Genomic DNA, 14,943 nt, shown 5'->3' with positions numbered 1-14,943 from the left:
ATATGTCACTTATATACATTTCGCTCGCTGTAAGTTCAGTCCATCGTGGTGCCAAACACCATCAGTTCCCTTTGAATTATAATTTTCAGTACTTCTGAGTGGCTCAGAACCTCTAAGGATCCACTCTGAGAACAGGATAATTTTTTTTTTTTAATAGCCAGTTTGAAGATGAATATACTCTTTTGTGCACCTCATCACACAGTCTCTGATAAAAAGATTTTCTTCCCAGTCACTTCATTTCTTCTGACAGTAGAAACACACTTTGTACAAGAAGCGGGCTCTTTCTGAACTAGACATGGCTCCAGTCCTGCAAAGTTTGTTTTCTACTGCATTCAGTCTTTCTGTACAGTGGCAAGTAGCTCTCAGGTACATTAATCGTACATGAAGCCTTGTGCTATACCACAACTTTTTTTTTTTTTTCACAACAGAGATTGCAAAATTTTAACATCATTCAATGTGTTGTTACTCAGTAAGTTGTTCAGTAAACTAGTAATTTGTCTTTGAAAAACTATCATTCACTGAAATGCAAAAAGCAAACAAAAGGACCAACAGCACACTTGTGCAATGCTGAGACATGGTCTGCGATTTTTAACAAGCAGGAAGGCAAGGCATAGGGAAGTAACGGTGTGTCCAAAATCACAAAAGCCATCTGAAACAGAATTAAGTACAGAAACAAATCACTGCTCCCAAAGTAATAAGATTGTCCTCGACTGAATGAAACCAGCTCCAGTAGGGAGGGCTCAGTGCTCACAGGCACATTTGACAAACGTCTGTAAATATTCAGCAGAGTTCAATGTGCACATAACCACTTCATTTATCCAACCACATTCTAGACTCGCAGTGTTCCATCGTACACGTTGAGTGATTACACAAAAACCTCAGTAGTGACCCCACCAACTACAAAATGCCACCTCAGAGTTCGGTGTAATGCCCTGCTTCCTATTTCTTTAGTTTTATGACATCCTTTTGAAAAACTGATTTCCAGTTTCAAACAACTCTGTCCTCTCTGGGTTGTATTTTGACAGAAAATCTTTGTAAAGGGACAAATTCTGAATGTCTAAATCACTGCTCACCTAAATTTGAAATCAATAGGAATTTTAGCTCAAAATTAATATACTTAACATAATTGAAGCAGCTAAGTAGAATAAACATCAACTTAAACAAAAACTGCATATATATAAATATTTAAACCAATATCTGTAAATACCTTTTTTGTATTTTCCCTAAGCCTAAGTCATCCTTTGTATGTTTGAATTCATTTATAAATGGCCTGTCATTAGCAGACATTGAACTAGGCGCAAGCGTTTTATCACAGTAGGAAGATACATGAGCAGGCATAAATTTCACCCCTTAACAAGTAGAATATGCAATTTAATTTGATCAAGAATAATTAAATTTGTATAAATTCAGGAAATGTATTCCACAGAGGACAAAACTTCAGTAGGTGAAATATATGTAAATAGACAATTTTACATTTGTGAGAGAGAAACACACCATGGCTCGATTAACAGTATAGGAATTATGGTATTTAGGCAGTCAGAGCTGCTTTTCAGACCTACGTGAAAGAAACTTCAAGGACCCGATCCTGCAGCTCTTACTGAGGCAGCATACCCTTTGGCTTTTGGTGGGAGGTTTGTTTTCTATGAGTAAGGAAGGCAGGTGGGGGTGGGGGGTGCAATTTACTCAGAATTCAGATAAAGACACACACTATATATTTTACGGTCAGGACCCAACCTTCTGCTTCAAACAGATCCCTGCGTGGCTGTGCTTAGAAACTTTTTCAAAATGCTAAGTGACCATGAAAGAACAGTCTGATTATTTCACAGACAAGGAGTTTAACAAGGGACTACGCAGAGATCCCAGTTCAGCCACAGCCTGTGTTTCAAATGCTTCCCTTTTTAAATAAGTTTTGTGTTTGAGATTGATATGGGATTGACCCTAACAAAACCCAAATTCCTCTATCAGCAACGTATTTATAGCAATGCCAATTTCCATCTACTCTCCTGTCAACACCCCTGCCTAAGCTGGAGACATGGCTCTCCTTGGAGGTAAATGGAGAGGAAACCTAATACATCCTCTGCCTGCTGGGCTGCCACCAGGAGTGAAATGCGATCGCAATTCCTGCCATGGGGGCACCTAGTACTCCAGCCAACTCACTCATCTCCTATGGGCACCCTAACAGCTGTCTTTTGGTTAAAAAAAAAAAAAAAAAACTATTGACTTGCTGTATTTGCTTCAAAAACCACCCAGAGATACCCTCCTTCCCCATTGCCCCTCAAGCTGCAAATTCTCCCCATGACTTAACCATGCCCTAACTGAACGTGCCCAGTTTAGAGCCTGGGGTCAGGGGGAAGCCACCAGGATGGGAACTTATCATTACAAGCCCTGCTCAGGCCTTATGGTTGCAAGCAATTTTTAACTCTTTGTGAGAAAAAGCCTCTTTCGTCTCACACTTTGTGAAGCCCACTCCGTGTGTATGACAAGCTGGAAGGGCAGAGTTAGATGGGAATAACTACAAAGGCAAGTGAGGCCCAGGGAACCTAACACATTGCAAATATTTTCATGCTGGACAGGACGCTGAAGGTACATGGGGCTTCATTACTTTTTGTACTATTAAACTCAGGAAAACTCAAAAAAAATCAATCAGTGCAAGCAAAGCCACACCTATTGATTCTCAAAGTTTGCCTTCTTGTGATGAAAGGTAAAGAGGTAAATAACTGTAGCAATCAAAGGTGGCTCCTCTTTCTGGGATATCCAATTTGAAACAAATTTGGTCACAACAAAATTACCAAATCAAAACCAAAGCCTCCTGATGCAACCCTGCCAGAGACTTGCACACACGCCACCGGACACCCCATCCCTCCCTGCCCTGCGCGCCCCTCGCTCCAGAGCTCTGCTTGGTGCTGGTGAGCCCTGCGGGGCCAGCTGGGGCCCCCGGGGGTGGCAGGGGAACCCCCGGGGGTGGCAGGGGAACCCCCGGAGGAGGTCATTGCATGCAGGGGAGGGCTGCAGCCAGCAGTGGAAACGCAAAGTGGAGAACACCTGGAAACGAGCCACCCAGTCCCATCTCTGGAAAACGACCAGCTGTGGAAAGGGACAAAAAAAAAGTGCACCAGGCCGAAAATAACTAAATAAACTGAAATAACAGCCAGCGTTAGCTACCTAACCTGCTCGATTTTCCGCACGGTTTGATCAGCGGCAGCTGCTCGCTCCTGTGGTGCCTTTTGAGACCAAAAAACCCAGTCGCTCCTGAAAAGTTTGGCGGGCAAAGGGGGCCGGGGGGGGGTGCAGCGGAGCCCCGTGCCGCAGCGGGATCGGGGCTGCCCGGCTCCCGCGGGCGGAGCTGCCGGCAGAGGGGGAGCCCCTGGGCCCGGGGGCCGCGGCACCGGGCGAGGCAGGGCACGGCGGCACCGGCTCCACCGCAGCCTGGATGGAGACGAGCTGCCCCCAGAGCAACCGCGGCGGTGCCCGGCCACCCCCTCCTGCGGCCGGGCGGGTTTTTAGCCTCCCCAGGCGGTTCAGCCGCAGTTTCGGGGGAGCGGGGCGTCGGGACGGGGCGTGCGGCTCGGTTGGGCGCAGCGCGCCGGCTGCTCCGCCGGCATCACGGCACAAACCGTGCGGGCGGAAAGCGAGACCGCGGGCCCGACCGGCGGGGAGGGCAGCCGCAAGCCCCCCCCTCCCCGCGCTCAGCTCCCCGACCCCCCTGTGCCCCCCTGGCTCCCGCGGCAGCGGGGGGCAGCGACACCCCCCCCTCCCCGCCCGCCCCCCCGGGCTCTTGCTCGCCCCACTTGCGCAGCCCCCCCCCCCCCCCCACGGCACCCCTTGGGCAGGCTCAGCCCTCCCCTCCCCAGGCAGGGTGGCAGTGGCGGCGGGGTGCAAGTGCCGCTCCTGCCACCAAAAGCCGCTCGTCCCGTGCAGAGGGGGCAAGTGCGGCGAAGTCCCTGGAGAGGGGGAAAGGTGTGCTGGGGGGCCCTGGCACCCCGAGGGGCACGGCTGGGCTTCAGGGGCCGTTTCCTTACCAGCCCCCCCCTCCGCAAGGAAAGGACACGGACCTTTTTTTTTTTTTTTTTTCGGGGGGGGGGGTATTATACGCGTCTTCCCCCCCCCCCCCAATGCAAACTGAAAGGTCTAGAAACCACCACCACCCCAAGCCCTTCCTCCGGAGCATCGCCCCTCGCACCACGGCGCTGGAGCCGGCCCCCCCGGGGGCGGTGGGCAGCGGGCAGGGCCACGCCGCGGCTCTGCTCTCCCCCCGCGGTCACGGCCCGGCCAGGGGGCTTCCCCAGGGGCTGCGGGAAGGTGGGCGGCTGCCCCGCTCCTCCCTGCCCCATCCCGCCCCGGGGGGGCACACGGCTTGGAAGTTGCCCCCCGGCCGGGGGAGGCGGCTGGCTGCAGCGCCCGGGGCCGAGTGAAGCAAAGGGCGCTTTGCGGGAGGCTGAGCGCAGCCTCCGGCGGGGCATTTCGGCCTCTTTGGTATGCTGAGAAGTGGCTGCTCTTTGCTGCAGCGGCAGGGAGGAAAGGGGCGAGACGAGCTGGCGAACGGGAGCGGAGGGGGGAGAGGAAAAAAACATCCTCCGAGGTGCCCACCGCCACTCTCCGCACCGGCCCTGAGCTGGGCACAGCAGGAGCCGGCACCCCGGCTGCCGGGGCGGAGAGGGGTGCGGGCTGCCAGGGCTGCTGCTTGTTGATGTTGGGGGGTGTCAGAGAGGCAACGAGAGCCTATGATCTACTACACTGCAGTGCCAGCGTCAGGAGCCTCCTGCTCGGGAGCTGCCACTGCAGGGCAGCCGGCACACACACACGCACGACACACAGACACACAGACACACAGACACACACCCCAGCGCGCACACGCGGCATCCCTCCCCTCGCAGCCCGGGCCCCAGCTGCTCTCGCCTCCCCAGGCACGCCAGGGCTCGCAGACAACCTGCCGGCCGGGGGCAGCGAGCACGGCGCCGGGGGGGGGGGGGGGGACGGGGGACGGACACGACCGGAGCCCGGTGCGAGGGGGGCGGGCAGGGCCGGTATTTCCCCTGAAAAGCTGCCGGCTCCCCCGGCCGCCCAGCATCCCTCCTCGCCCACCTTGCTCGCCCAGCCGCCGGCTTGGCCGCCCGGACGCCCCGAGCCAGAGGGATGCAACAGCAGCAGCAGCGTGACCCGCCGGGACCGGGCGGCCCAGAGCACCTGCATTTGCTATTTCTTATGTAATGTGCTGCAAGTTTCCCCCTCGGAGCCGGGCAGAAGCCAAGCGCATGATCCCGGCTGCCAGGCAGACATGGAGACGCAGGCAGAGAGGCACCGGCGTGTGCACGGAGGGGTCATCCCGGCAGGGAGAGGCGGAGGAGCCGCAGCCACCCAGGCGCTGCTGCCGCTGCCGCTGCCGCTCGGCATAGCTGGCTGAGTCGCCGTCTGGGCACAAGCCCCAAGAAAGTGTCCACCCCCTTTCCTCACCCCCCTCTCCACCTTCCCGGCCTAGAGTCCCGGGGGGTGAGTGATAACAGGGAGCGCCCAGGCCAGGGGCGGGGGTGTCGGGCTTGACTTCAGACAGCCCAGAGAGGCGGGTGGGGGTGTGTGTGGGGGGGCGTGGGGGGGTGTGTGTGTGTGTGCGGGTGACATATTGCAAGCTAATCAGAAAGTGCTGTGCAGGACCCGGCACACTCACCCACCGCAGGCAGGGCCGGCTCACACCAGCACGGGAGACCCGGGCTCTTCTTCCCAAAACTGACTGGGGGTGTGCACGGGGGGCTCGCATCGGGGACGCGAGCTGGAGTAGGGGGGGGCTCTCCCGGCTCCCCCCTCAAAAAGGGTAGCGATATAAAAGTTTCCTCCTTGGAAATAGCACATAGAAACTAGGCGATGCAGGCTGGGCTCGGGTCGCCTTTGATTTTTTTTTTTTTTTTTTTTTTCTCCTTTTCCGTGGTGACAGTGGCTGAAGCTAACCCAAACCGCTCCTTGCTTATTCATACACGTATGCACATGCATGTCCGTGCTGGCCTCGTTATATTTCCCCCTTCTCCCCTCAGCAGGATTGCAGATCTACCTCGGCGAGCAACAGACAGGGTAGCATAAAAGAAAAACAACGCAGTGCAATGGATTGCTTACCAGTTTGGTTCTTGTTTTTCTTAAGACTCTTGCCACAAAGACACTGCAGCATATGCGATCCTTTGCTGAAAATGTTCCAAAGAAACCACATTGATTTGGGCGAAAAGCAATCCAGCAGCTTATACACCCTGAGAAAGAAGAGATCCTTGTGGTTGCATAATAATAAATTGAGACCAGTTCTCCTGAAGAGGGGCACCAGTTTTATCATAGAAAAAATGATTATATTCCGATCTTCTCCCAGTTTTTTCTCCTCACGTGGCGTATTTCTTTGAGACTTTTCAACGGATGCTTTTTTTTCAGCCAGGCTGAGCGGTTATTCCCCCTGGATCAACACTGGCTTGTAACCAAGAGCGTGGAGAGAAAAGACAAGAAACCCCTTCTTCTCAGCGCGGAGCCGAACGAAAAGTACGGCAGCGAAATCCCAGCCGAGGCCGAAACCTCATCGGAGACACCGGCAAAAGGCGGCGGAGAGATCCCCAGAGAGAAAACCATAGCCTGGCACTTGGCTGCTAGGAGGATGGCTGGCTCTGCAGAACAAAAGCCACGGCAGGATCCGTCCTACTGAACGACTGCCATTGTGCAGCCCCGCGGCGGGAGAGCGCACCGCCAGCACCCGCCGAAGCCCGGCTGAGGCGCAGAGACGGCTGCCGGCCGCGGGCGCCGACCCCGCCCGCAGCCCCCGCCGCCGCCGCCGCCGCCGCCGCCGCCCCGCACTCCGCCCTCGCCCGCGCCGGCCGCGCTCGCCTGCCGGCCCCGGCTGCCGCTGCGCCCCGCACCGCCCGCCGCAGCCTGGGCCCCCAGTCGCCGCCGGGCGCCCGGGGGAGGAGGAGCCGCCGCGCCCCGCCGGCCCCGGCCGCCGTCACGTAGCCACGTGCGGCCCGGCCCCGCACACCGCCCGGCCCCGCACACCGCCCGGCCCCGCACACCGCCCGGCCCCGCACCGCCCGGCCCCGCACCGCCCGGCCCCGCACACCGCCCGGCCCCGCACACCGCCCGGCCCCGCACCGCCCGGCCCCGCACCGCCCGGCCCCGCACACCGCCCGGCCCCGCACACCGCCCGGCCCCGCACCGCCCGGCCCCGCACACCGCCCGGCCCCGCACACCGCCCGGCCCCGCACCGCCCGGCCCCGCACCGCCCGGCCCCGCACACCGCCCGGCCCCGCAGGGCAGGGCCGCCCCGGAGGCGCCCCGCGGGGCAAAGCGCGGCGGGCCCGCCGGCCACCGACCCCGCCGCCCGCCCCCCCACCCCCGAAGTGTCCTGACCCCCGAAACCTGGCCTTTCCCCCAAGGCCGGCTCTTGCCCACCTGGGTGCCGCCGCGGTCTCCTCGGAGAAGGCGAATGGCTCCACGCAGCCGCCAGCCGCATAAGTCAACCTGGAAACGGTGTTTCTGGATGCCGTCCCTGCTGGCGTCGTCCCTAAAAAGTCTTCTGGGGAGGTCCGGGGATCGCCCCAGCAGAGGCGAGCGCCGTCTCTTCCGTCTCAGGATGCCGTCGCGCGCGCGCTGGGGTCCCGGGCCACGACCGGGGTTCCCAAGCGCTGCGTGATACCTGCAGAGGCCACGCTACAATGGCCCCACAAAGCACCTGCCGCACAGCCGAGTCGAGAGGTCCGCAGGTGGACGGACCGTCTCCGGAGCAGTGCCACTCCTTGCCCTCCACAGTCCCACCCAGGAGCGCTGCCCTGTCCCCCCCAGCCTCTGCGGGAGGGCCGCGCCGACCAAGCCCGCAGCGGTTGCAGCCGTGCGTGGCAGCCGTGGCACTGGAAGAGCTGGAAGCTGGCGCCCACGTTCTCCCTCTCCCCTTTAGATGCTCCGCTGGACTGTGGGGACGCTGGAAGGCGTTGGAAGTGGCGGGACAGAGAGCATGTATAAATGAGGGAAAAGGTGATGAGGTGGTAGGAGAAAGGAGCTGCTGAGAAGGCGGTGGCGGAAGGAGAAAACAGAGGTGATAGAAATGGGACAGTGAACAGCTCGCTCTCCTCCCCTGCTCTGTCTCTCATTGCCAAAGTCACCGATATCCACCTTCATGATCATCTTGACCTCTTTGGACAAAGGTTCGCTCTTTGACCATTACCTTTTTCCAGTAACAGAGTACAAAAATAGAAGCGCCAGGACACTGTTTTCACCTATGGCATTTCCATTACTTTTTGCATTCATTCAGGCATGGTCAGATGTCGGTGTTTTCTCCTGAAGCCGCGGAAGCCACCGTTGTTCCAGGAAGCGTAAGACTAAAGTATGAAAACCGCAGAGGTTTGTGTGTGTGCCTTTCCTGCCCTGCCAGGATCTCTGTCTGGTTACCAGTGTTTGGGAAACTCTTCCAGTAAACGTTTGGTCAGCACACCAACAGGAGCGCGGGGAACCAAAAATTTTCCAACGGTTTTAATTTCAGCGAGATTCTGGATTTATACATATAGATGAGCTGCTTGGTTGCCAGATCCTCCTCTACGTGATATTTAAACATCATTGCCCTGTTTTACAGAGATGAAGAACGATGCACAGGAATGAAGGGCTATATTGTGAGAAGCGGCCCATGGAGTTTGCAGAACGTTGAGGGGGGTGGTGGGTGCCTACCTCTCAGCACCCAAGTTTGCAAAAATAAAAATAAGCAAAACTTGAGCAATAAAATTTAAGAAAAGTTAGAGCGAGGCAAAGGTCACAGAAGAAGTTAACGCTAAGAAGTGGCTTAGCCCCTCGTCCCATCCCCTTGGCTGTGCTGCCTGTTGAGCTACCGAGCTGTCCTTCCTGCGTGCAGACGTTACAGAGGCTGCTGGGAAGACGAGCTGGCTCGGCCACCTTGCAGCCAGCTGGCTGGGAGTTCGCAGCAGCCCTAGTGCTATTCATGGTAGCTCATATGTCACGGCTCCCTACAAACATAAAATTGATCTAGAGTCTTCCCAAAATATCTGAGGTCTGTGCCTATCTTCCCTTGACCACAAGAGCCAACATTATATAGCTGGAAACAGTCTGTGATCTGTAGAAAACAAAGAGTCATTTACAAGCTTTCCACCCAAGTAATTGGTTTATATACCTCCCTCAGGCTAGCATGTAACTCCCTACTTTGTAAATGAAAGTAAAACTTCCCTTTAGCATCTCACCGTCATTCAGATGCCAGGAACTGTGGCTGCAGAACTGAAGGGGGCTGGTTCTGATGGTGATACATGATTTAAGCTTTACCGGAATTAGAACAGAAGCAGAAACTCCGTATCTCAACTGAGAAAACTAACATTCACCTTGCCTGTCTGGTAACTTAATGCCCTTGAAGGGGTCCCCAAAACATAGCAGGCCTGCAGAGAAATACCTGAGCAAGAGCAAGAATTTATTCAGAATTTCTCTTTATGCAAAGTCAAAGTCATAGAAAGATTAACCTTTCGAAAGATGAGTTGACCTAATGCGGAAAAAAAGCAGAGGAAGCCTTTTCTTCTCTGGTGAAATATGTATAACAACCTTAAAAAGTCTAAAACATATACTTAGACCTATTTAGCCTAAGTATAAATTATCCTTTTCAACACTTTAATTAATTTATAAATGGCCTATCATTAACTGACACTGAACTGCGTGTAAACATTTTATCATAGTAGGAAGATTCATGAACAAAAATAAATTTCATACTATACTGCGTACAATGTGCAAGAAAGCAAATCAAAAAACAACCTGTGAGAAGAAAACATTCCCTCAAGGGTTTTTATCCATCTTAGGACCTTGGAAGAAGACAACTTTACTTGAAGAGGGATATACCCATAAAAGGTGGGCAGACCTGTGGAAGAAAATGTCATCTGCATAGTCCTTGTAAGTCAAGAGAAGTGAAAAAACAACAGGTGATATTTGGTTCAGCTCTTCCTCCAAGGACTTCAGGTTCCCATTTGGGGTAAAGGGAGAAAGCAGCAGTGGAGTATTCTGGTCACTCAGGCCGTACCAAGACGACCTCTAATTGATAGAGGCTATTGCAGGTTTGCGAGAGAGGAAGAACACAACAAAATGAAAGGCCCCTTGCCACCAAGAGTCCCTGTCCTCCGGATCAGAGAAAAGAAGTCATTATCTAAGGGCTCCATGTGGGAGGCCAGGGTGATGGTGATGGAGGAGCCAAATTCCAGGTAACCCATCCTTATGGGGTGGTGGCGTCAGAGGACTCATTTTTATGTGAGGAAAATTAAGCAAAACCTTGTTCTGGAAGTCCTTTGAGAACAGAGACAGTTTTCCCAAGATGTCAAAGCACACCTACCACATAAGCAGCTTGTATATTAGTCAGTAAGACTGTGGACTGAATAACCCCCTCAACCCGAAGTTTCAGTATACATTGATTGCAAGAGTAAACTAGACGTGGTTAGCTGTTTACACATCAACCATAAACTCCTTTGTCTTCTGAAATACAGAGCCTGCATAATTCCCATATAGCCTAGAAAATACAAAGATGGTAGCTTACATTTAGTGAGATTGAGACTGCAGAACAAGACATCTAGATGTCTACCTACGAACTAGATGGTTATACTCCATTATAGTCAATGAAGATCTGGAATTTGATTTGGCTGCTGAAACTTAGACATCTAGAGCCATCTGAGTCTTCCTAGGATATCTTGCAACATAAGGCATGGCAGATATGATTCTGGATCCTTGGGAGACCCAGGCCCTTATGGAGCTGCAGGTGGAAGCCACACAGTATATCCTAGAGCATCTCAAAAGGACAGTGATGGTTATCTATGTGTAGGCAACTGTATAGAGCTCCTAAATCCCTATTGATTACACTGGAGCTAAGATGCTCAGCTCACAGGTTTACATATATACAGATAATTCAGTTTAGGTGTCTTACCCACAAGTTGTATCCCAAACTAAATGTTTATAGCTGTAGACTGTTGCCATCCTTGGAGACAGCTAGTTCGGAAACCCTCTTCATCTCTTCCTCTTCTATGCTGGGGGTAGTGTCTAGAGGAGTAGATGAGGCTGAACTCTTCATCATACTTCATGGTAGATTTTTTGACTATGCCACAGAGAGGACATCAGAAAGCAGTACCAAGAGCAATGGAGATAAAGGGATCCAGCCTTTTTCGAAATGTCACTTTACTCCTAGTGGGGAAGGGAAGAAGGAGGGTTTGTCATTCTCCCGCAATTCAGCATACAGGTGCACTCACCCTGAGGGAATGTAGAGGATGAGTTTGAACATTGGATAATCTTACAAATTAGAACATGCTGATCCACCAGTTTCAGCCCAGTGCCAATTTCTGTACGAGTGTTAGGGTGGTATTTCTTATCTGAGAAAGGAAGGGAGACAATGGGGAATAGACCATATTCTCACAAGCAGATGTTAGCCAAATTCATAACTACATATATACAAAAATAAGTTACCAAGTATCAGGTAACTTTCCCTGTTGTTCCAAGGTGATGAAAGAACTGCAGGGCAACTCAGGTGACTAGTGCCCTAAACCGGTGGTGCACTGGTGCCCTGTACTGGTGATGCCTGGTTGGGTAGCCTGGGTAAAGGTGAACATACATTGAGGTCCTGGGATTGTTTTAGGTTATTAAGGGAAGCAGATATTTTCATGTGCGTAAGTGGTGGTGTCTCTATCCTACCAGCCTGGTATCCCATGACGGCATTGCCTGTATGGGAAAGAAGGAGCTAACTGAATGGAAGAAAAAGGGCGTTGAGCTGCCTGCTCAGTAGGGTCCTAAGGTCCTGATGTGCAGGAGGAGCAATTGTGGAAGGAATCTTACTCTCTCCATACAGTATAGTCAGATTTCATAAGTGAGTAACTGCGAGGTGGGTGGGATGTGAGCGTGATGTGGACTGACTGTTACATGAGATGCTCTGACACTTAGAAACCCAGATCAGAAACCCTGGTCTGTTGCCCTGTTTTGGACTGGAAGCACAGTGAAATGCTTTACAAGGAGGTGCCAAGATCGCTTTACTGAACAATTTGTTGTTATTAATTTAGTAATGCCAAAGAGCTTTAGTCAAGGATCAAGACCTCAGCATGCTGGGCCCAGTAAAACACAGTCAAAGACTGTGCCTGGACTAAATCTATCTTTGCAGGAAAGAATAAAAGACCTAACTCGGAAGAAATAGCCAGATTGGGACAACTCAGCTATGTCCCATGTTAGACAAAATTTAATTCATTCACCGATCTGTAAAAAACACGAGATATTCCTAGAAGCACAGAAATGCCTCTGTGTTCCCTAACTGTATGAACATCTCCCCTGACAAATGTGAGGTCCGGTGGCCATAAACATGTATCAGTCCACTGGGGTATGTATCACCCCTGCTTTTTCCAAGGGAGAAGCTAAATGCAGATGGTCTGGCAGAGCACAGAGTCCAGCAAATGGCATGACATACAGTGCGGGAGGGACCCGTGTAGGTTTACACGTAGGATTTGTCTGCAGGAAGCCTATTAAAATTCCCTCCATCAGACTTGGGGCAGACGTGCCTGAGCAGGTTGTGATGGCCGTACTTACCCCCGCCTGACCTGCGGCAACCAGATGGCAGTGCCCGCCTTTAAGGCACTTGGCAGGGGTTAGAGACAAGTGAGGGATTTATAGATTGAGCTTTTCTGCCTGCAGCCATCTCCTGGCTGTGCTGTTGGGGGCTGCCCCAGTACCAACTCCAGCCGGCTTCAGCACAGAGCCTGGCTCAGCTAACCGAAACTTTGGAGAGCAGAGCCCTAGCTGCTCCACGACGTACGAGCAGCTGTAAAGCACTCGGGCTATGGCAGGGGACTGGGCAATATCCCTGTTTAAATTGTGAGGCAAAGACTGCAGTGTTTTGCTCTGTGGAAACGCAAGTCAGTCATTGCGGAGACCATAATCTGTAGCAAATCTGAGATCTTGTTGTCATATAAGCAGAATGCAGCTCTGGGTACAGAGCAGAAGGCATTCATTTTTAGACAAACATGGTCCCAGCACCACTTTCAAATGCAGATTGTGTCTCTTTTCTTTCCCTTCCTAAGTTTCATAAAGTGCAAGAGCATGTACTACAAGGCAGAGGGTGGTAATTCGAGAAATAGAAAAATATGGAAGAAGCAGTTACAGTTAAGATAAATACACAGCAAGAAATGTCTCAAGGACTTACAGGCAATGGCTTTGAAGAAGCAATTAACCATGAATCCATGAAAATATTGCAGATTTTAGGACAGAGGAAAGACTTAAAAATAGTTTAGTGTAAGTTGTTTAAGTGATACAATGGGTTTGTATCTGTAGTTGCTTGATTTAATTTCAGATATGTGTAATTGCTATGAAGACTGACTAGTGAAACTTTTATAGTTCTTAAAAGGCAAAACATTTGTGTTACAGCTCTGTGGCCAAATTAAAAATTGTGTCAGTGAAGGACAGCCAAACTCTTCAAGTGGTTTAGGGGGAACAAAATAATTCTGCTTCAGCAGAGCTTCTGAAAAGCTTTTAGGTTTGTGTCTCAGTTTGTATTTATTGTATTTGAAGGATGTGAAGAAATCAAACTACTAGGGAAAGAAGATACTGTAGTGTTTTTTCACTGACCTGAGCAATAGGAGTAACGAAGTCTTTGGAAGATCCTTAGAATAGCAAACACTGATGAAAGCATAAGCAAAGCATGATACCTTATACTTCATGCTGTGATCCAACAAGGAAGCATAAAATATATGCTGATCTAAATGAGAGTGTAATTGATACAGAAAGCAGAGACTCAGTTCCTGACAAGATAAAGAGAAGTACAGTGGTGACAAGCTTGAACACGTGTTTGCAGACTGTTTATATTTGCCTTGGCGCCATTTAGCAGAGCACCCTAAGGCAGCAGCTGCAGCAATTAAAGTGGTGGGCACAAAAGGTGGTTCGGTGAGCTGTCAAGATATTTAAACAAATCACAGTGAAATGTGTAGACAGTGCAGCACTGTGAACATGAGGACAGATCACCAAAGAACAGCAGAAACCTGTCTGCCATCAAAGCAGAGCAGTGCGATTTGCAAAAAGGTACCTGTTGGATACAGAGGACTTTATTCCTGAAGTGAAGTATTTTTATCTGCAGTATCTTCATATCAACACATATGTTCTCTGAAACAATAATCATCACCCACCAAAGGAAATCAGAGTCCCCCAAAGGCAGAGAATCCAAAGCATTCAAAACATGAATCAAGTACGTGTGTTTTCTGTTAGAATAAATTATTGTCCAGTCTTGGCTTGTTGTGTAACGCATCTAACTTAGCCAGTGATATCAAAGTGTCACAAGATAAACAGTGCCCTTCAAACAGGTAAGCAAGAAATAGTTGGAGATAGAATTCGACTTGCCTATGTAGTTGTCTGATTTAGGAACTGGTCTCACTGAAATTGTAGACACTCGGCCACAGGACGCAAGAGGGGAAATCCAGTCTGCCCTACCTGAGTATCTTTATCTTTCCATTGATTATACAGAGACCTGAATCCAGCCCATCCACAAAATTAGCCAGCGGCTGAAGTTGTAGATCTGGAAGCAAGAGACTCTCTTCAGCCTAAAGAGAGTGATTATCTAATCACTAGATCCTATCATTGCCATTACCTATAACAGCAGTCCAATATAGCAAAGCATACATGGGCCAGGCATTAGATGTCATCTCTCCACCTATCTGAAGGTCTTTGAGCTCTACAGTAGATTCAGGCTTTCTCTTTCCTGACGTGTCCACAAATACGTCAAGCTCAGGAGAGAGCTGGGGCAGATTTCTAGTTCTTCCTTTGTTTTTTCTGGCACACTGCAGGGACATGTAGATTTTCCCAAGTTAGGTGCAAATGAGAAGCATGTTTAAGTTTAAGCAGCCTGATGGAGAACCATGTGGCTGTATTTCTCAATATGAACTTAAAAGGGATGCGGTCACCACAGCACTGCCTCTCCAGATGTGAGGGAAGGGAGAGCTG

At 51.4% G+C, this 14,943-nt stretch overlaps 1 protein-coding gene across 2 annotated transcripts in view; it reads right to left on the bottom strand.

Moving 5' to 3' along the window:
* The window catches only part of FGF14 (fibroblast growth factor 14), a 412,338-nt gene extending 406,028 nt beyond the window's left edge, over positions 1–6,310 (bottom strand). For both annotated transcript variants that reach the window (XM_075715928.1, XM_075715941.1), the window contains exon 1: positions 6,103–6,310. In XM_075715928.1, the coding sequence (XP_075572043.1) occupies positions 6,103–6,310 (208 nt within the window). The remainder of the gene's footprint in view (positions 1–6,102) is intronic.
* Between the last annotated feature and the right edge of the window lie 8,633 nt (positions 6,311–14,943).

Source organism: Pelecanus crispus, chromosome 1 (assembly GCF_030463565.1).
Source record: "Pelecanus crispus isolate bPelCri1 chromosome 1, bPelCri1.pri, whole genome shotgun sequence".
Taxonomy (NCBI): Eukaryota; Metazoa; Chordata; class Aves; order Pelecaniformes; family Pelecanidae; genus Pelecanus; species Pelecanus crispus.
This window is presented reverse-complemented; position numbering and strand designations above follow the sequence as displayed.